Consider the following 21317-nt stretch of genomic DNA (forward strand, 5'->3'; position numbering starts at 1 on the left):
AATCAAACAGTTCTGATTACAACGTCCAATTTTTTAATAACAAACTACTCTCGAGTTAAGGCAATCTTCCAAATAACATGTGTGCCTGCTCTATAGTTAAAGATCGCTCTTTAAAATGTCTACTCTTGTGCAATTCTTATCAATAACAAAAAAAAACAGTTTCTTGTATGGTTCATATCTATTACACTTTTGATAGTGTCAAAGGCGTGGGTTTTCCATGTATTTTTTCATGTATTTTTCGAATCAGCACCTAGGTTACTACTAACTAGGCCCCTTCCTATACTCATTTTTTCTCCAAAGTCACCTGATCAAAATTTTGAGATAGCCATTTTGTTCAGCATGGTAGAAAATATAATAACTATATCTTTTAGGATGATTTAATCCCCCAAAGTCCCCGGGGGAGGGCTGAAAGTTATGAATTTTACTCAATGTTTACATATAGTATTGGTTATTGGGAAGTATGCAGACGTTTTCAGGGGGATTTTTTTGTTAGTGGGGGAGTGTGTCGGGGGGCCATGTGGGAGGATCTTTCTATGTAGTAAGTTTTCATTGGGAAAGGGATATTGCTATGAAGGGGGCGCCGGCTTTTCCAACATTATTAAAAAAAACGATCAGAAATTAAATAAAAAAAACAAGTTTTTCAACTGAAAGTAAGGAGTAACATCAAAACTTAGAACTATCATAAATTGTTACGTACATGATTGGGTTCGACCCTTAGTCAATTATTTGAAAAAAACTACGTTTTCTAAAGAGTTAAAGAGGCTGAGTTACAAGGTCGAACCTTAAAACGTACAGGGATTAGGAGGCACAGTTGGGGGGCTGCCGCCCCCAAACCCCCGCTTTCGCAGCCTTTAAATAAAAAAAAAAATTTAAACTGAAAGTAAGGAGCGACATTAAATCTTAAAACGAACAGAAATTATTCCGTATATGAAAGAGGCTGTGCCCTCCTCAACGCCTCGCTCTTTACGCTAAAGTTTGACTTTCTCACAACTCTTTTTTTAAACAATAAAAACTTTAGCGTAAAGAGCGAGGCGTTGAGGAGGGCACAGCCTCTTTCATATACGGAATAATTTCTGTTCGTTTTAAGATTTAATGTCGCTCCTTACTTTCAGTTTAAATTTTTTTTTTATTTAAAGGCTGCGAAAGCGGGGTTTGGGGCGGCAGCCCCCCAACTGTGCCTCCTAATCCCTGTACGTTTTAAGGTTCGACCTTGTAACTCAGCCTCTTTAACTCTTTAGAAAACGTAGTTTTTTTCAAATAATTTCTGCACGTTTTTGTACAGTTTATTACTTATTATTGCTTGACTAACTGTTAGCTGATCGTGTCAGGAGTTAAAGTTGGGGGGCTGCCGCCCCCAAACCCCCCGCTCTTGAACATTCTTGTGTTAAGGCTTTTAATTCCTGAATACTCAAATCACGTCGTACAGGGTGCCTCCTAATCCCTGTACGTTTTAAGGTTCGAACTTGTGACTCAGCCTCTTTAACAGCCCCCCAACTGTGCCTCCTAATCCCTGTACGTTTTAAGGGTCGACCTTGTAACTCAGCCTCTTTAACTCTTTAGAAAACGTAATTTTTTTCAAATAATTTAAAAAAGAAACTGAGTTTCTTTTCAAAGTATATAAAAAAGTTGCTCTGATGGTGAATCGAACCCGAGTTTTCCGCCTGAAAGTCTAAAGTCTCAGCCGCTGGACTATACAAACGCACTAGTAATTGTTGTTTAGCAAATAGAAGGTATTTTCGACGCAAGCAAATTCCCAAAAATCTTGATATGTGGTTTTTGGAAAACAGGGAAGGAGTGATCAGATTGAGCTGAAATTTCGACGATAAGCTCCCAGGCCCCAGGAAAGCTTATCCTCTAAATTTCAGCCCGATCAGACAACGTTAAAGGGGGGTTGTGGAGGGAAAAATTAACATGGGCTAATATAGGAAAACGAGGTTTTTCGTAAATGTAAATTCGGGGGATAATTTTTTCGGTCTGAAAATATCAAAAGGCCCTAACAGGTCAAATTCTGCTTCGAATGAGTCCTCATTCAACCGGATCCGGGGCCAACTGTGGCCTGTAGGCGTGGCTAAGAAAAAAGAAAAGAGATGACTTTTAAGTGGCTATATTTGGTTTTTTGAACACAGGGAAGGAGTGATCGGATTGAGCTGAAATTTCGAGGATACGCTCCCGGGCCCTAGGAAAGCTTAACCTCTAAATTTCAGCCCACTCGGACAAGGTTATTGGGGGGCTGTGGTGGGAGGGTCGAAACTTCCGGCCCAGTTTACCCCATGAAGATAAAGTCGGAGGAGGATGAAATTTTGCAAGTTTCTTAGTTTGAGCTTGGGCTACAAAATGCAATTACCGCCGTCTCTCTGCGACCTCTAGGACCTGAAATCGCTTAACATTGTGGTGGGTCGCCTCTTTATAGAGGCACAAGTGTGCCTCCTTGATACTGCGCTATTTAAGCCATTTATTCTAATTAACGGCCTTTGTGATTAAAAAGTAATTTTTAAAGAAATGGAACAAAATTCGAATTTTAGCGTAAAGAGCGAGGTATTGACTAGGGAGTGAACCCGCTAATATACGTATTAAAAATATATGAATATAGAAGTTCGTTACGTAAGTTTCGTAAATAAAATTTAACAACTTTCAAGAAAGCCATTTAACCTGAATAAAAGTAAAATTTATGTGCAAATTTTGTTTTAATTATTCATGTACGGCGAGCCAAAATCAAACCTTGTATTAATTCAAAAACGTTCAGAAATTAAATAAAAAAATAATTTTTTTTAACTGAAAGTAAGGAACGACATTAAAACTTAAAACGATCAGAAATTATTCCGTAGATGAAGGGGACTGTCCCCTCCTTAACGCCTCGCTCTTTACGCTAAAGTTTGACTGTTTCTCACATCTCTTTTTTTAAATAATAAAAAAACTTTAGCGTAAAGAGCGAGGTGTTGAGTTTTTTACTTTCAGTTAAAAAACTGTTTTTTTTAATTTAATTTTCACATATATGGACTTCTTGCTTATCAAGCAGTATAATAAGTGTAAACTGTTTTTACAGGCATCTTTAATGAACCCGTTAGAGGAAAAGGGTTTTTGAGTCCAAAAACATAAGATTTACACATTTTATACTTGCATTTGTCACAAAAAAAAGCAGTATTACAGAAATTATGATGGGCGGATTTTATGTAAGATGGTTTAATTCAGCAATATACGAAAATGAAACTTGTTCAGTTTCTTATTATATAAGATGAATTACTATCGCATGAATTTTCTTGTAGGAAGTGAGTTACAATAACCATTTTTGTACGTATTTCCTGCAAAAGGGTCTTTTGTAGTAACAACATTTTTGGATTATTCAGTATTTTGAACCTTGGAAATCGAATCCCAAATTGTAAGCCTAAAGCCCGCTGACAACCACATGGGGAATAGGTACTTGAAATTCTTCTATTTATGGATTTTTTCCTAATTGAATACACGAATCAAGTAGCTGTAAGCCATTTCTCATATAATTTTAAATTCTGATTTTCAGGGTTGGAAATATGACAAAACCCAAAGCTTTATGTACCGTGATATGCCTGTTATTCATTCGGTCTTGCCAAAGTTTTGACTATGGTGGACTAGGGAACAATGTAGCCGACGGGCTGTTCAAGAAGTATGGAATGATGAAGGTATTTTTTTTTTTCTTTTTTTTTGTATTAAAACAAAACTATGGGCAAATATTAGCAACAACTAGTTGTCTTGTATAAACTTCTTGGTAATTCGTTGGGTGCAAGAAAGTTCGCAATGCAATAAGTTCGTGAAATTTTTTAATAGCATCAGAAAAAACTTAATCTTTTTTGCGGTAGTACTAAAAAAAGGTCATAAATTTCTAAGGTATATTCACTCTGTGCTTTTCCTTGTCCCACGTACTTTATGTAAGAGACATTTATTCTTTTATTTTTGTTTAGAAAAAACAAATATTTCGGACAATTCAAATATTTCGTTACCTACACAGATATAATTTAGTTTATCATTAATCTATTTAATAAAGCGTGTTGAATTAAAAAACCTCTATTTCCACTACTGAAACTTAAAATTCAATTGCAACCACCAGTGGAGACTCGTAAATGCACTAGAAAATACTGCTTTTAAACCCAGCCCTTTTTACAAGTATATAACTAGATCATTAAGATAATAGTGCTAAATTAAAGTAACTGAAGAAGTCATTTGGCAACCAGCGATGGCAACTAAAGAAGTACACTCTCTTACGAACAAAAAATAAAAACAGAGCAGACATTTAGGCAGGGAAGGTGTTTAAAACCTCCTTTCCCCTGTCCTCTCCCCTCATAATTGTATGCATTTACAATACTCCCTCCATTATCCTTTTCTGTCTAATTTACTTCTTATAATTACGTATAATACACTTATAGATAATTTAATTTTGGGCTTTTTCAAATTTATCTCCTCCTCCCTGCCTTTTATTTTTTTGAAGTATTTCTGTTAGGCCTACGTTCACGGACGTTTGCAGTGTATTTGTATACTCATAAGGTAGAAACTGGAAGCTAATTTTGTTGTTTTACGTGAGAACGAGAACCTAGAATATGAATATTAGCTCCATTTACAAGAACATGAATAGGGCTAATATGACTTCCAAGTAATTTTTCTTACTGGTTTTCCCTCTTTGCAGGAAAATGATTTTCATCCCCTGTAATATCTCTTGCAAATTAGTGCGTTGTTCTCTGTCTGTTCTTCTCAGTTTGAGCTGTTGAGAAAGTACCACGCTTTTGTCAGGTTGTTATAAGTACCAGCCAATTTTGTAACCTTTATATACTTTTTCAATTTTTTCTATAAGACTGTCAGCATGAAATATTTTCAGTCTTGCAAGAAGTTCTAGTGCAAGCAGCAAGGCCATATACATGGGGGTTAGGTGGTTTGACCCCCCCCCCCCAAAAAAAAAAAAATTAATGCGTTTTTTTATTTTTTTGTAACCCCTCCCCCCCACACCAAAAAAAAATCCTGGATACGACCCTGGCGAAAAGTTCTAGAGGAATACAAAAACGCACTTTTTTTTATAAAAGCAAAGAGCAAAAATAGCGCTTTATTAAGAACCCTAATAAAAGAATCCTATAGGAACCTATAAAAGGAGAAGTTCTTAGTAGTTTGGACACAAAAATTTTCACTCCGTCCCCTCTTCCCCTCACCTGAGTCAATATTCGTGGTCAAAGGGTTCTCCTCCCTCTACTCCCTGAAAGGTGTAACTCGACCCCCCGCCCAATTCCCAAGATGTTGTAGATACGCTATTTTGATAACATGGGTGCGAAAAGTGTCTTCTGACTTACCACACCGCTTCACAGCGAGTAAATTTCGAGTTCAACAGGAGCTACTTGTGCATTTTTTTAGACCAATCTAAGACTAAAACTTTTGATTCCGTCTCTCCTCCCCCTAAACATACAATAAGAAGTCCCCTTACCCCTCGTTCCCAGCACTCTGAGAGTGGCAATTGGATCCCCTGAGGCATTCTCGGCACATTACAAATGGGCCATTCCAATACCCTGGATACATATTAGAGTCTTTCAATTTACCCCACCCCTTCTCCTTGTGAAAAATCCAAGGTCCATTTAGCCCTTCAACATTCCCTGAAAATTTCAAATCCGTCTCCCAAGCCGTCAAAAAACGGAAGTTGAAGGAAGATTTGGTAGCTTCTCTTATATTTATGATAGCCTTGGATGAAACATTTTCTTAGCAACAAACTATAAGTAAAGAGTGACCCTTATTACTCTAAAACGAGGTTTTGATTACAAAATATATGCAATAACAAATCTGCTGTTTATGGGAGTTTAAATATGTAAAACTTATTACTTTTGAGTAATAATGCTTTTTTAGATTTATTTTACTTATTATTTTCAAATTTTTTATTTACTAGCTTATCTGTCGCACGTTGCTGCGATCACAAAAGAAAGGAAATTCAAGGAAAACTATCCCCCCGAAAAATTCCTCCCTGCAGAAAACTCCGCCTCTGCCAAAATTTCCTTCCTAAAAAATTTGCCACGCGCATGAATAATGATCGTGTTTTTAAACTTAAAAGTATTTGAAAATTTCCCCCGGAGAATTCCTTCACGGACAATACACCCCGGAAAATTCCCTCGTACAGATTTTTCTTGTGAAAAAAAACACTATCGGAAAATTCCTGCTCCGACAATTCTCATTCATTGGGGAGTTGATTCCACATACCAAAAAAACATGATAATGCAGTAAATCGATATACATGATTATCTTTTTTTTCAAACGTCATGATTTCCAAAATAGAGTCAATCCTAGACTGAAAAAAGTTGTTCCTTGCCCTACATTTATGTAAATTACCTAACTAATTAATTTTGATTTCACAGGCAAATAAAAATAGGCAAATAAAATTGTTTCTAATATACAAAAATTCTCCAGCCCTGCAGGACTCCCACGACATCTCCCCCCTGAAACAATTCACGTAAAAATATATGCATCAAAAGAATAGGTTTTGTATGCTGATTCCAAGTATATGAAATTTGTATGTTTCAAGATATTCATCATTAATTAAGAGCCAGAAGAGTTTGAAAGAATTTTAGGAAAAAGAAGGGAAAAATTCCACCAAGGAGAGTAACCCTGACCAAAACAATATCTCTATCATTTTCTTGGCCAAATAGCAATATCGGCTCGGACCAGGCTAAAATGCGATCTAAGGAAAACTATAGGATAGCCAGGGCCGCATCCAGGACTTTTCGGGGGGGGGGAGTACAAAAGAATTTTTCCAGGGGGGAGGGGGGTACACAAAAAGCTTTAAAAACTTATCAAAACTTATTTAAATTAATTTTTACGTTTTTTACGAGTCGGACAAATATTTGGGGGGGGCAGAAGTGGTGAATCCAGGGGGGCGAGGGCCCCCCCCCCCAACGTCGTCTAAGTAGATTAATTTACTTAATTAACGCAAGTTTGCGTTAATTAAACTTGCTCCTAATGAAAGTTTATCGGATCAACCTATTTTGCCCCCCCCCCTAAAAAGTCCTGGATCCGCCCCGGGTGGGGGGGGGTGTCAAACTCCCCTCCCCTGGATAAAGCCGTGAGGACAGCCAATCGATTTAGAATTATTAAAAGACCATATATTCAGCTTCCCAGTTTCAGAGGCCATAATGTCGCGTGGTGGTATAATTGTTCTTAAAGCTACATACTGTCTATACAAAACTAACGGTTAATAGAAACAATTAAATTTGAGCTTCATTATGAGTTTATTTATTTGAGGTTAATAGAATTTAATTATAGCCTCACTGACACAGGTCAATCCTTCACCGGCAGAGCTAAGGGGGAAGGGGAACCCCCTCCCCAAAGTTCCTATGCGTCGGCACGCAGTCACGGTGCCCTGGAACTTCTGACGTTTCGGCGTCTTAATTTAGCTTATGTGTCCGCATTTGTCAGCACACTGGACGATTTCGTCTGCATGTTCTATATCCTTCCCCCATAACTCAAATCCTAGCTTTGCCCCTGCACTACTTACTTACAGTTTGTTACCACGACGTATTTGATGTCATCTAAATCTCCGTTGCCAACGGTGTTGGATTCAGTAGATTTTAAATCTTAATATTAGCTGAATCCTGGTATAAGTAAACTTTGTTGTGAAGGCAAATTTCGATATTCAAAAGAGAAAAAATCGACGTGTCTTTGATAAACAAGATAAGTATCAAGTATTTTTAAGTATAAGCGACTTTTGATTTCCAGATATTTGAAGACTGTTTCGGACTTGAAATTATCCAAGAGTGGTGGACAGAGATATTGCAAGCTGGGGAAAGCTGCCAATCCGGAAAAAGGATGAGACCAAACAATAAAATAATCCCTAACATAAAACATAAGCAGATGAAAAGTCCCACTAAGGCTCCACCTCCACATTTTGAATCGGCTGAGAATATGCGTTTTCGTCCAGAAGAAATTCGGAATCCAGAATATTTCCAGTTTCTTCCGATGGTAAGCTTTCATCTTTCAGTGCTCATGTTTCAGAGTGCTAATATGATGGCTTTGACAGATTAACTAACAAAGATGTGCAATCCCATATACAGAAAACAAAACGATAATAAAAAAATCTTTATTTAAGAAAAAGGCTCAGCCATTGTACTAAATAAACTTGATAGCCGTCGTTGAGAAGATAATTACGATCTTGCAGAATGGGCATACTATCCGTTCCAATCTCATCCAACATAAATCACCGAAAAGCAGACATTTATCTGCCCACTTTGATAGCAATAAACATATTGAAGAAATTCCTTTTGTGGTGATCCCAAATATATAAAATTAATTTATCTTATAATTACTTGTAAGAAGCTACGAGCCTGAAAAAATTTGAATAATTGAGTAAAACGGGGCAACAACCCCTTAAAAGGGGAGCAACCTTCATAAAAACTGAAATATCAAATTCAACATGTTCAAAAACTCTCTTGTGGAACCTTTAAAGCTCCTATGTGCAAAAATATGAAGGTTTACATTTTCCCCAAGATAACATGTGCGTGTTCCATTTATTAGTTTGTTCGTTTGTTTGCGTTTTGTTTTCCCCATTGATGGTCATATGGATATTTTGCTCAAAAAATATCAGAAGATGGCTTAATCAAAAGAAAATTTAAAGTTTTAATGACCTTTTTAAGTAACAAAAGAAATCATGGCACTGGGAAGTGCTGATTTCTAACACTTTGTACCACAAATTAGAAATTCAGACGCTCTTTTGAAGGGCTGGAAGTGATTGGAGAGCAACCTGATCCCAAAATTATGACCCTAACAGGGAAAAAGCGCTATCAATTGAAAATTATATGATTACCAACTGGTATAGGAATGCTGACAAGGTATGTACGCTAAATAGCTTATAAGTTTCGCAACTTACCACAGCAAAGTGCCAATTTCTGCTATCTTGACCCGTAAAATAGAAATTTTGGCCCAAACAGGATCAAAATACTATTAAGCAAAAATTTTGAGGTAGCCAATCAACTTGGAATTGTCGACAAGCAACATGAATTTTCTTCTGGTTTCACAGAACATAGTGCCACGTGGTGCCCGCCTATTTGAGGAGGACCGGAAGCTTATTGAGCTTACTGGGGTACCAAAACCCTTGGCAGGGAATTTTTAAGGCCAAATTTTCTGACTTTTTGTTAGGAGTCCTTCCGAATAATGTAGAGAGGACATTCAATCCCTAATAACGTATTAGGACTAAGCGTTTCATAGGGATGCTAAGGGGAGAATGGTTCCCTTATTATTTTGGAAATATATCTATGTGTCACTGAAAATTACATTCACATGATAGTATTGACTAGCCGGGAAGACTCTTTAGGATGAGGATGGAGCACATTACAAATTGCACGGCCTTGTAGACTATGTTTGACGTAAATTTATTTATATTGATAATGTCCTTTTATTTTTTTTTCTTATATTGCTAGTTACATTTGCCAGGAGGCTATTTTTTAGTATTAATAAAAAACCTTTAGTATTAATAAAAAAAATCTCTCTCTCTATCCCTCTCTCTTTCTCTCTCTCTCTCTCTCTCTCTCTCTATCTCTCTCTCTCTCTCTCTCTCTCTCTCTCTCTCTCTCTCTCTCTCTCTCTCTCTCTCTCTCTCTCTCTCTCTCTCTCTCTGAAAATCACTACTGTCTTTTTTTCAAATTAATCAAAAAACTTTTGCACAAAATAATTTTTTTAAAAAATAAGTAAAGAACTCCATTAAACCGAAAATGAACAAAAATCGAATCAAATAGTCTACCAAGCATACAACTGCCACAAATCAGTATCAATAAATAAATGAAAAAAAAAACAGAAATTAAAATAAGACAAACTCAAAACTAGCAGAAATTAATCTAAGTAGGGTTCTAAACCCTATGCTTTCTAAAAACTAAAATATAATTTGTACTTTACTGAAAAAAATTCAAATGGATTTACTGAAAAGAATGTGCACTTTCAGTTTAATGTACATATGCTGATATTTGTTCCTTAAAATCTTAATTAATTTTTGATTTCTTAAAGTTATAAAAGTGAAAACATTTATAAGAATTTTTTTTAGTAAAGTACAAATTGTATTCTGGGCTTTAGAAAGCATACGGTTTACAACCCTACTCAGATTAATTTCTGCTCGTTTTGAGTTTGACTTATTTTAAATTCTATTTATTTTGGGTTTTATTTACTTATTGATACTGATTTGTGGTAGTTATATGCTTGGTAGACTATTTGATTCAATTTTTGTTTATTTTTGGTTTAATGGAGTTCTTTACTTTTTTTGAAAGACCCAGTTGGTGGGAAAAGTTTTTTTGTTAGTTTGCTATCCGTCTTATATTAACTTGGTCTTTTTCAAAGGGAGAGACCTGGAATCGTCCAGAATTAAATAACACTTCATCCCATAAAAACCTTAATTGTCCCCTGGGCAAAGCATAAAACCCTTGCCCCTAATCTCTGGGTTTTGTTTCAAACCCAAACACCTTGTTATATGATATTTAGACTATTTTGAATAGAGTGGCTATCTCAAAATTTCTATTAGACGGATTTCGAGATACTATGACGTGTGTGTAGGAGGAATAGGGTAGCTGCCCTCTGATCACTTTACAACCCTTTCCCTGAGGGCTGGGGGGATTTGTTATCCTCAAAGATATAATTTCCGGACCTTTCTGATAGGCTTGAAAAAATGGCTATATCAAAATTTTTATTGGAAGTGTTTGAGGAAATGATAGGCGTGGAGGGAGACATTTACTTTCGACTAATCAAAAAGGCACTAGTCCTCTCAATTTCCAATCGAATGAGCCCTTTTTGAAGCTTCTACGATAAAAATTTCTATAAGAAACTTTAATTTCCCCGAAGGCATAACTTACGACCCTTGTCTTGAGGGCTTGAGGTTTTTATTATTCCGAATAATAAAAACCTTATATGCCTCCAGGGAATAACTTACAACCCTTGCCCTGAGGGCTATAGGGGGGTTACCATCTTCAAAGACCTAATTTCCAGAACTTGAAACTATGTTAAACAAAATGGCTATCTCAAAATTTTAATTGAATGTGTTTGGGGAAATAGTGGATGTGAGAGGGGGGTTAGTTGCCCTTCAATCATTTTCGACTATTAAAATGGTAATAGCCCTTTCAAATTCCAATTGAATGAGCCCTTTTTGAAGTTTCTACAACAAAGCTTTCTATAAAAACCTTATATGCCCCCAGGGCAAAACTTACAACCCTTGCCCTGAGGCTGTAGGGGTTGTCATCCTGCAATACCTAATTTCCAAAACTTTCAACTACGTTGATCAAAATGACCGTCTAAAAATTTTGGTTGGATGTGTTTGGGGAAAAGGTGGGCGTGAGAGGGGGTTAGTTGCCCTCCAATCATTTTCGACTATTAGAAGGAGCACTAGCCCTTTGAATTTCCAATCGAATGAGCCCTTTTTGAAGCTTCTACGACAAAGCTTTCAATGAAAACCTTATATGCCCCCAGGGCATAACTTATAACTCTTCCCCTGAAGACTTTGGGAAGAATGTCCTGCTCAAAGATATAATTTCCAGAACTTTCAAGTACATTGAACAAAATGTCTATCTCAAAATTTTGATCGGATGTGTTTGCTGAAATGGTGGGCGTCGAAGGGGTGTTAGTTGCCTTCCAATCACTTTCGACTATTAAAAATGGCACTAGCCATATCAATTTCTAATCGAATGAGACATTTTTGAAGTTTCTACGACAACGCTTTCTATGAAAACCTTATATGCCCCAGGGCAAAACTTATAACCCTTGCCCTGAGAGCTGCGGGGGGGGGGGTGGTTGTCATCCTCAAAGACCTAAATTTCAGAACTTTCAACTACGTTGAACAAAATGGCTATCTCAAAATTTTGATTGGATGTGTTTGGGGAAAAGGTGGTCGTGAGAGGGGGTTTACTTGCCCCTCAATCTTTTTTGACTATTAAAAAGAGCACTAGCCCTTCGATTTTCCAATCGAATGAGACCTTTTTGAAGTTTCTATGACAACACTTTCTATAATAATCTTATATGCCCCCAGGGCATAACTTACAACCCTAGCCCTGAGGGTTGTGGGGGAGTGTTCTCCTCTAATTTCTATCTGTTAATCAACTACGCAGAACAAAATGGCTATCTCAAAAATTTGATTTGATGTATTTGGGGAAATGGTGGGCATGGAAGGGGTGTTAGTTGCCCTCCAATCACTTTTGACTATTAAAAAGGGCGATAGACACTCCAATTTCCAATCGAATAAGCTCTTCTTGACGTTCCTTCGGCAGCTTCTTCAAAACAAAGTGCCGTCGTCTAAAACCAAAAAAACTAATAAAGTTTACACAAATCGCTCTCTTCTTAAGCAGTGCTATTGCGCTGCCTATGAAACATCTTATCAAATGCTTATCTGCATTAAGGCGAAAGGGCGGGAGGGCATTCCCCAGGAGCAGCATTTTCCCAGTGAACTTTCCTTTAATGTATAAGCATAACTGGCTGCAAAATCATTTTAGCCTATTCAGCCCTTCTTAGAAAATTCCTAAGGGGGCATCTTTTTCCTGGGTGATTTTAATTTTCGAAGTATTTTTAACAAAGCTTAAACTTTACCGTAAAGGCTATAGGTAGTTGGGGTGAAGACTCCCCTCATATTTACATTAAATTATGATACTAAAATCACGCTGAAACTATAAAAAAAAGTTTTTTTTAATGAAAGTAAATAGAAAAATCGAAACAGAAAACACACAAATATTGTTCTGTCTAAGAGGGTTCCTGTCACCCCTCAACCCTATCCCCTTCTTAAAGGCAAATCTTAACTAGTTCTTAAGTGAATAGAAATTATTCTCTATATGAGGGGGACTTCCCCCTCCCCTAACCTCCAAATCATTATGCTAAAGTTTTATAGTGCTTTATTGAAAGCATTTATTATATTGCAACAAATCTAGTTAGTGACAAACTGCAAGTGTTTTACTTAACGTATTTTTGATTGCCTTTCAAAATATGTGAATCACAAATCTTATTGTTAAAAAAAAATGCGCTTCAATAAGGTCTTTGATTCATGAGGCATTATGAAAAATATTTATTGTGTCATTCCAGTTGCCCTTATTTGAGCAGTCATTATTAAAGCATCGAGAACAAAAAGTCAAATTTCAGCGTACAATTTCAGGCTTGAGGGTGATGGGAGCACCCATCATATACAGAATAATTTTTGTTCTTTTCTAGTTTCATTTTCACACTTTATGTTCATCTGGGTTGCAGCGGTAGCTAGCAACCTAGTTAGAAACGATCAAATCCGTTGGCTTAAAAAACAAGAAAAGTGGCTGCAAGCACAATATTCTGCATGGACGGCACCTTTTTTTTCTTTCCGCTTTTTTCTTCGCAGCTAGCGGGGCACTGAAACATCATAGGGAGCTGTTTAATGGCTCGTTTTAAAAGAAATTGATGTATTTAAAAGCCTTTTGTAATTAACAAAAAAAAATTTTTAAATAGAATAAATTTTTGACGAAAAACTACATTTTTGTGCAACACTGCAGTCGCAAATGTAATTAACATTATCTTGAATACGAAGATCAAAATAGTATTTTTAACATTATAATAAATATGTAGATATAGTTGTATAAAATGCAGTAATCATTTAAGGGTTATAACAAAAATCATAGGCAGCGCAATAGCGCTGCCTAAGTAAAGAGTGATGTGGGCACAATGTATTTTTTTTTCTATTTTCTTTTGTTTTTTGGTTTAGACCAGGGCACTTCGTATCGAAGGAGTTGTCGTAGAAACTTTGAAAAGAGCTCATTGAAATTCGATTGAAAATTGAAAGGACTGGTGCCCTTTTTAATAGTCAAAAGGGATTGGAAGGCAACTACAGCCCCTCCGACGCCCACCATTTCCCCAATCACATTCAATCAAAATTTTGAGATAGCCATTTTGTCCAATGTAGTTTAAAGTTCCAAAATTATGTCTTTGAGGATGACAACCCCCCACATCCCTCAGGGCAAGGGCTGTAAGTTGTGCCTGGGGGTGACCGTAAAAACTCTGGAATGGGCTGATTTGATTGGAAATCAGATGTTCTGGTGCCCTTTCAAAGATTTAGAGTGATCGGAGGGTGGATACCCCCCCCCCCACACACACACACCTCGTATTTGCCCAAAATACATCTGATATAAATTTTAGGATGACCATTTGTTGTCGTAGAAACTTCGAAAAGAGCTCATTGGATTGGAAATTGAAAGGACTAGTGCTCTTTTTAATATTCGAAAGTGATTGGAGGGAAGCTACCCCCTTTCCACGCCCACCATTTCCCCAAACACATCCAATAAAATTTTTGAGACAGCCATTGTGTTCAACGTAATTGAAAGGTCCAGAAATTATGTCTTTAAGGGTGACACCCCCTCCCCAGAACCCTCAGGGCAAGAGTTGTAAGTTGTGCCCCTGGGGTATATATGGTACATATAGAAAGGGTGATCTATTAAACTTCGGAAGGGGCTCATTGGATTGGTAATCAGAAGTTCTAGTACCCTTTTTAAGATTCAAAGTTATCAGAGGGTGGATGCTCCCCCAACACGTCGTATTTTCCCAAAATGCATCTGATAGAAATTTTGAGATGACCATTTGCTGTCGAAGACGCTTCGAAAACGGCTCATTCGATTAGAAATTGAAATAGCCAGTGCCCTTTTTTACAGTCAAAAGTAATTGGAGGGTAACTAACCCTCCTCCAACGCCCACCATTTCTCCAAACACATCCAATAAAAATTTTGAGATAGCCATTTTGTTCAACGTAATTGAAAGGTCCGGAAATTATGTTTTTGAGGATGACAATCCCCATAGCCTTCAGGGAAAGGGTTGCAAGTTATGCACTGGGGGCATATAAGGTATATTAGAAAGGGTGATCCTATAAACTTAGAAGGGGCACATTGAACTGGTAATCAGAAGTTCTAGAGGCTTTTTTAAGATTCAGAGTGATCGGAGGGTGGATACCCCCACCCCCTTGTATTTTCCCAAAAAGCATCTGATAGAAATTTTGAGATGGCCATTTGTTGTCGTAGAAACTTCGAAAACGGCTCATTCGATTGTAAATCGAAAGTGGCAGTGCCCTTTTTAATAGTCGAAAGTGATTGGAAGGCAAATAACCCCCTCCCACGCCCACTATTTCCCCAAACACATCCAATCAAATTTTGAGATAAGCCATTTTGTTCAACGCAATTGAAAGGACCGGAAATTATGTCTGTGAGGTTGACACCCCCTCCCCAACAACCCCCATGGCAAGGTAAGCTGTGCCCTGGAGGCATATTAAGTATATTTAGAAAGGTGATCGTACAAACTTCGGAGGGGGCTCATTGGATTGGTAATCAGAATTGCTAGTGCCCTTTTTAAGATTCAGTGTGATCAGAGGGTGGATACACTTCCCCACCTCGTATTTTCCCGAAATGCATCTGATAGAAACTTTGACATGGCCATTTGTTGTCGTAGAAACTTCGAAAAAGGCTCGTTCGATTGGAAATTGAAAGGACTAGTGCCCTTTTTATTAGTCTAAAGTGATTAGAGGGCAGCAATCTCCTCCCTCCAAGCCCATCAGTTCCCAAAACACATCTTATTAAAAATTTTGAGATATCCATTTGTTCAGTGTAGTTGAAAGGTCTGGAAATTATATCTTTGACAGCTCCCATACCTTCTCAAGACCAGAACATAATTTGCACTTTACTAAAAAAAAAAATGGCTGTGGATTGTCAATTTAGTATACATATGCTGATACATATATTACTTAAAGTTTTTATAATTTAAAATTTATTAAATTTAAAAATTTAAAACATTTTAAATGTAATTTTTTATTTAAATCACACAATAAACAACCTATTCAAACTCAAAACAAGCAAAAATTAACATGAGAAGGACTGAAAACCCCCATGCCTTCTCAAGACCAGAACATAATTTGCACTTTACTGAAAACAAAATACATTTAAAATGTTTTCACTTTCTTTTTACTTATTGAAAATGCTTTTTAAATAGGTTTTGTAGAGGTTTAATTACAAATTTTCTAGGTAACACATGCGTGTCATTTATTAGCGCAAACGATAAGCCTTCTTATTCAGATTAAGGACCATACAAGAAACTATATCGTCAAGTCAACTAATTGGAGTGCTACGGAAGGAGAGGGGAGGAGGGGTATCGAGATTTGTAATAGAAATGAATAGATTGCTTTGGAACAATGCCGAAAGTAGGCAAAACTTTGTTACGTATTATTTGAGCGTATATTGAATACTTTCTAGTTTGGAATGGATTTGATTTTTCAATGAACGGAATCTTGGAGCCAGGCACGTACAGAAGGCGAGGGAATCTGGCGATTGATTTTCTTCCCAATTTTTTAATCTCAACTACTTCTGGCTGTCCTGATGTATTTGCCCCACTCCCAAATTAAATTTCTGTGAATGTGTTTGATTTCAAAAATGATATTCAAGGAACTTTTAAGTTTCTAGAATATGAACCACAATCGAATTAAGGATGCTAATTAATGGTATAGATGCATCATTTAAAAAAATGTATTAATACATATGAAAAATAGTTTTTTTTAATATAGAGAATAAAATAATAATTGAAAATTAAAGGGTCAAGCCCGAGCCCTCGATGATATTGAAGGCAAGCTGTTTGTTTCATCTCGAGCAGATAATTCAATATGAAAAGGATTTTAACATTGTCAGTTCACACTTTCACGGATAAGAACTATTCAATATTTAGTATTGATAGCTTTGTACATAAAGCTGAATATGTCTACGCAGAGTTACATACAAAGACTGTTTTTTATTTAGTTAAAGTAAAGAACGAAATTAAAACTAGAATTAGACAGAAATATTTCAGTGTATCAGGGGTACTGCCCCCTCCTCAGCCCCCGTTCTTTACGCTAAAGTTTTATAGTGTGTCACTGAAAGCTCATCTTTGTGTAATGTACGTAGTTAATTGGTAATTTCAGTTCAGTTCAGTTCAGTTCATTTTATTTAACGGCAAAAATACATTTAACTAATATTGCAAGGGTTTATTTACCGATTGCCTTTTAAGACTTTTGAACTGAACATTTTATTGTATAAATCAAATTAACAAAATCAGTTGCTAATTGCTAATCAGTTGCTTTCCCCTTCTTGAGAGATCGTAGAAAATCTTTTATCTCATTTCAATTGTCCTTATGTTTGAGCAGTCGTTCTTAAGGAATTGGGTGTCAAAAGGTTGAAATTTAACACAAAAGGCAGAGGGGTAAGGATGAGTAGAATGGCCCCTATTGATCCGGGACGAACCACGTGGTTTATAGTTTTCTCACTGAGAATAAAAAAACAGGAATTTTCTCACTTGAAAAAACATGAATTTTCTCACTTTTATGGATGTTTTTTGGACGGTTATGGGTGTTGGTCAATTTATTTGATGTTTTTCATGGATGTCAACAGTAATTCATGTCTGTTTTATGATTTTTGTCAGTGAGAATGAAAAAACAGGAACTTTCTCCCATTTATGGATGTTAACAGCAATTTATGTCTGTTTTATGGTTTTTGTCAGTGAGAATAGAAAAACAGAAACTTCCTCACTTTTATGGATGGTTATGGGTGTTGGTCATTTTATTCGATGTATTTCATGGATGTCAACAACAATTTATGTCTGTTTTATGATTCATTGTCAGTGATAATGAAAACACAGGAATTTTCTCACATTGATGGATGTTAACATGAGTTCATGTCTGTCTTATTGTTTTTGTCAGTGAGAATGTACATGCTCGATATGAATATTAAGAGATTGTTTGGCTAACCTAACCTGAGAAATTGATTTACATAATCGGTGGGGAACTTATTGATTCACGAAAGGAGAATTAAGAAACGATCATGGCTTCTTTGATCTTTAGGCTAACCTAACCTGAGAACTTGATTTAAATAATCGGCGGGGAAAATATTGATTCACGAAGGGGGAATTAAGAAACAAACATGGCTTCTTTGATCTTTAGGCTAACTTAACCTGAGAACTTGATTTACATAATCGGCGAGGGAATTATTGATTCACGAAGGGGGAATTAAGAAACATTATGGTTTCTTTAATCTTTAGGCCTGAGGGATTTATTTATTATTGTTGTTTTGGACAAGTGCATGCTAGGGATGAATGTCACGGTGTCCTGGAATAGGAAACCGGAAGTACATGCATCCTTCTCAGCCAATCAGCGAGTCGGATATATCCTCCTTCTCAGCCAATCAGTTTACGAAAGGAGAATTAATAAACAATCATGGCTTCATTGTTGTTCGGCTAACCTAACCTGAGAACTTGATTTACATAATCGGCGGGGAAATTATTGATTCACGATGGGGGAATTAAGAAACAAACATGGCTTCTTTAATCTTTAGGCTAACCTAACCTGAGAACTTGATTTACATAATCGCTAGGGGAATGTATTGGTTCACGAAGGGGAAATTAAGAAACAAACATGGCTTCTTTAATCTTAGGTCTGAGGGATAAACGTTCTTTAGGTCAGAGAGAAAAATTAATATTCTATTTTTAAATAGGGTTTCATTGATCTTTAGTGTCAGTTATTAGAAATGACATCACTTGTTATCTTGGAATTATGCGGGAGTCTAAAGAGATAGAAATTCTATTTTTAAATACGGCTTCACTGAGCTTTAAATCGGAGAGATAAATTGATATTCTAACGAAACCTTAATAGTGTAGCTAGGAACATTTATGAGATGAAGAGATTAACGTAGAAAAGGGTTTCCTAGAAATTTGAAATGTGACAGCGCAAGGATTCCAAAAACAAAAGGAACACACAGAAATTACTTTTAGGGGATTATTTGGGTGAAACGGTTTTAAACATTTTAGGGAATTATTTCGGCGAAACAGTTAGAGACATTTTAAAAGATGATTTTAGAAAATATTTTAGAAGAGGTTTTGAGTGTGGTCGTTATAGTAAACAAGTTCCATTTGGACCGTGTCGTGAGGTCCCCTACCACAACCCCAAAGAGTCCTCATACCCCCCACCCCAACCCCGAAGGGTCCTCATACCCCACCCCAACCCCGAAGGAAACCCCCGGTCCTCAACGGTCCACCGGGCTCCCAAAGAGCCACCCGGCCCTCAAGGGTCCCCCAGACCCCCAAAGGACCCCCCAGGTCCCAAAGGCCCCCTCCCCCCCTTGGCCCCCAAGGGCCCCCTCCCTCTCCCTCCTCTCCCCCTCCTCATCTTCCCTCCCCCCCCCCCCATCCTCCCCTCCCCTCCCCTCCCCCCTATTTTTAATATTTTTTTGTGTATTGAGACACAGAAGGAACCCCTCCCCCCACCCCTCCCCCCTAAAGGGCCCCCGGCGCCCCAAAGGCTCCTGACCCACCATTTTAATACTTTTTAAGGCTTTATTATATCTTTTCAGAACAAATTATTATTTTCGGGAATTATTTCGGCGAAACAGTTAGAGACGTTTTAAAAGAGGATTTTTGAAGAGATTTTAGAAGAGGATTTGAGGATGAAACTCTGAGGTAGTTATAATAAAAAAGTTCCATTTGAACAGTGTCGTGAGGTCCTCTATCCCCAACCCAATGTGTGTAAGTTTTTGTGTGTGTATGTGTGTGTGTGTGTGTAAGTTTTTGTGTTAGTGTTAGATCCTGTGTGTGCTTAAGTTTTGTGTGTGTGTACTTTTGTGTGTGTGTGTAAGTTTTTGTGTGTGTGTGTAAGTTTTTGTGTGTGTGTGTAATTTTGTGTGTGTGTGTGTGTGTAAGTTTTTGTGTGTGTGTCAGTTTTTGTGTGTTTGTAAGTTTTTTTGTGTGTTTGTCAGTTTTTTTTTGCGTGTTAGTTTGTGTGTGTTTGTGTAAGTTTTTGTGTGTGTGTTATATTTTGTGTGTTTGTAAGTTTTTTTTGTGTTTGTGAGTTTCTGTATGTGTGTAAGTTTTTGTGTGTGTGTGTAAGTTTTTTTTTTGCCTGTGTAAGTTTTTTTTTTGTGTGTTTGTTTTTGTGTGTGTGTAAGTTTTTGTGTGTGTGTGTCAGTTTTTGTGTGCGTTATTGTTTTTGTGTGTGTAAGTTTTTGTGTGTGTGTAAGTTTTTGTGAGTGTGTAAGTTTTTGTGTATGTGTGTTTTTGTGTAAGTTTGTGTGAGTGTGTGTGTATGTGTGTGTGTGTTTGTAAGATTTTTTGTTTTTTTTAGTTTTTATTTTTGTGTAATTTTTTTTTGTTTTTGTTTGTTAGTTTTTGTGTGTGTGTTTAACTTTTTTGTGTTTGTGTTAGTTTTTTTGTGTGTTTGTAAATTTTTTTGTGTTTGTAAGTTTTATGTGTGTGTATGTGTGTAAGTTTTTGTGTGTGTGTGTGTAAGTTTGTTTTTGTGTGTGTTAGTGTTTATGTTTTTTTAAGTTTCTGTGTGTGTGTATGTTTTTGTGTGTGTGCTTGTAAGTTTTTGTGTTGTAGTAATTTTTTGTTTGTGTTCAAGTTTTTGTGTTGTCGGTAGTTTTTGTGTGTGTGTAAGTTTTTTTTTGCTTGTAAAATTTTGTGTGTGTGTGTAAGTTTTTTTGTGTGTGTAAGTTTTTTTTGTTTTTTTAAGTTTTTGTAAGTGTGTAAGTTTTTGTGTGTGTGTAAGTTTTTGTGTGCGTGTGTTAGCTTCTGTGTGTGTGTGTCTAAGTTTTTCTGTGTGCGTAAGTTTTTTTTTGTGTGCCAGTTTGTTTTTGTGTGCAAGTTTTTGTGTGTGTGTGTGTAAGTTTTTGTATGTTTGTAAGTTTTTGTTTGTTCTTGTAAGTTTTTTTTTTGTGTGTGTAATTTTTTTTGTGTGTTTAAGTTTTTGTGTTTTTTTTATTTTGTGTGTGTTTGTAAGTTTTTGTGTGTGTGTAAGTTTTTGTGTGTGTAAGTTTTTGTGTGTGTGCAAGTTTTTGTGTGTGTGTAAGTTTTTGTGTGTGTGTGTGTGTGTAAGTTTTTGTGTTCGGGTGTGAGTTTTTGTGTTTTTGTAACTTTGTTTTTGTGTGTAACATTTTTGTGTGTGTTTAATTTTTTTTGTGTGAGTAATTTTTTTTGTGTGTGTGTGTAATTTTTTTTGTGTGTGTAAGCTTTTGTGTGTAAGTTTTTGTGTGTGTGTAAGTTTTTTTGTGTTTGTAAGTTTTTGTGTGTGTCTAAGTTTTGTGTGTGTATTATTTTTTGTGTGTGTGTATGTGTTTGTGTGTTAGTTTTTTTGTGTGTTTAAGTTTTTTGTGTGTGTATGTGTTAGTTTTTTGTGTGTGTAATTTTCTGTGTGTGTTTAAGTTCTCGTGTGCTTGTAAGTTTGTGTGTATGATTGTGATTATTTTCAATGAAGATAAAAAGTTTCACTTTAATTCTAAATTTTCCTAAATTCAGTTCCGACTTTTCTCAAAGAGAGGAAAAAATTTAGTTCTGTTCCAAATATTTTCCCGGAAGATGAA

At 36.5% G+C, this 21317-nt stretch overlaps 1 protein-coding gene across 1 annotated transcript in view; it reads left to right on the top strand.

Annotated features, from left to right (window-relative positions):
* LOC148940754 (uncharacterized) overlaps positions 1–21317 on the top strand; it is a 48636-nt gene that overhangs the window by 16411 nt on the left and 10908 nt on the right. Inside the window, exons 2-3 of the mRNA XM_089105064.1 lie at positions 3515–3653; positions 7708–7950. Of these exons, the coding sequence (XP_088961190.1) occupies positions 3515–3653; positions 7708–7950 (382 nt within the window). The remainder of the gene's footprint in view (positions 1–3514; positions 3654–7707; positions 7951–21317) is intronic.

This window comes from Artemia sp. Qi Xiang Cuo, chromosome 19 (assembly GCF_049724085.1).
Source record: "Artemia sp. Qi Xiang Cuo chromosome 19, ASM4972408v1, whole genome shotgun sequence".
Taxonomy (NCBI): domain Eukaryota; kingdom Metazoa; phylum Arthropoda; class Branchiopoda; order Anostraca; family Artemiidae; genus Artemia; species Artemia sp. Qi Xiang Cuo.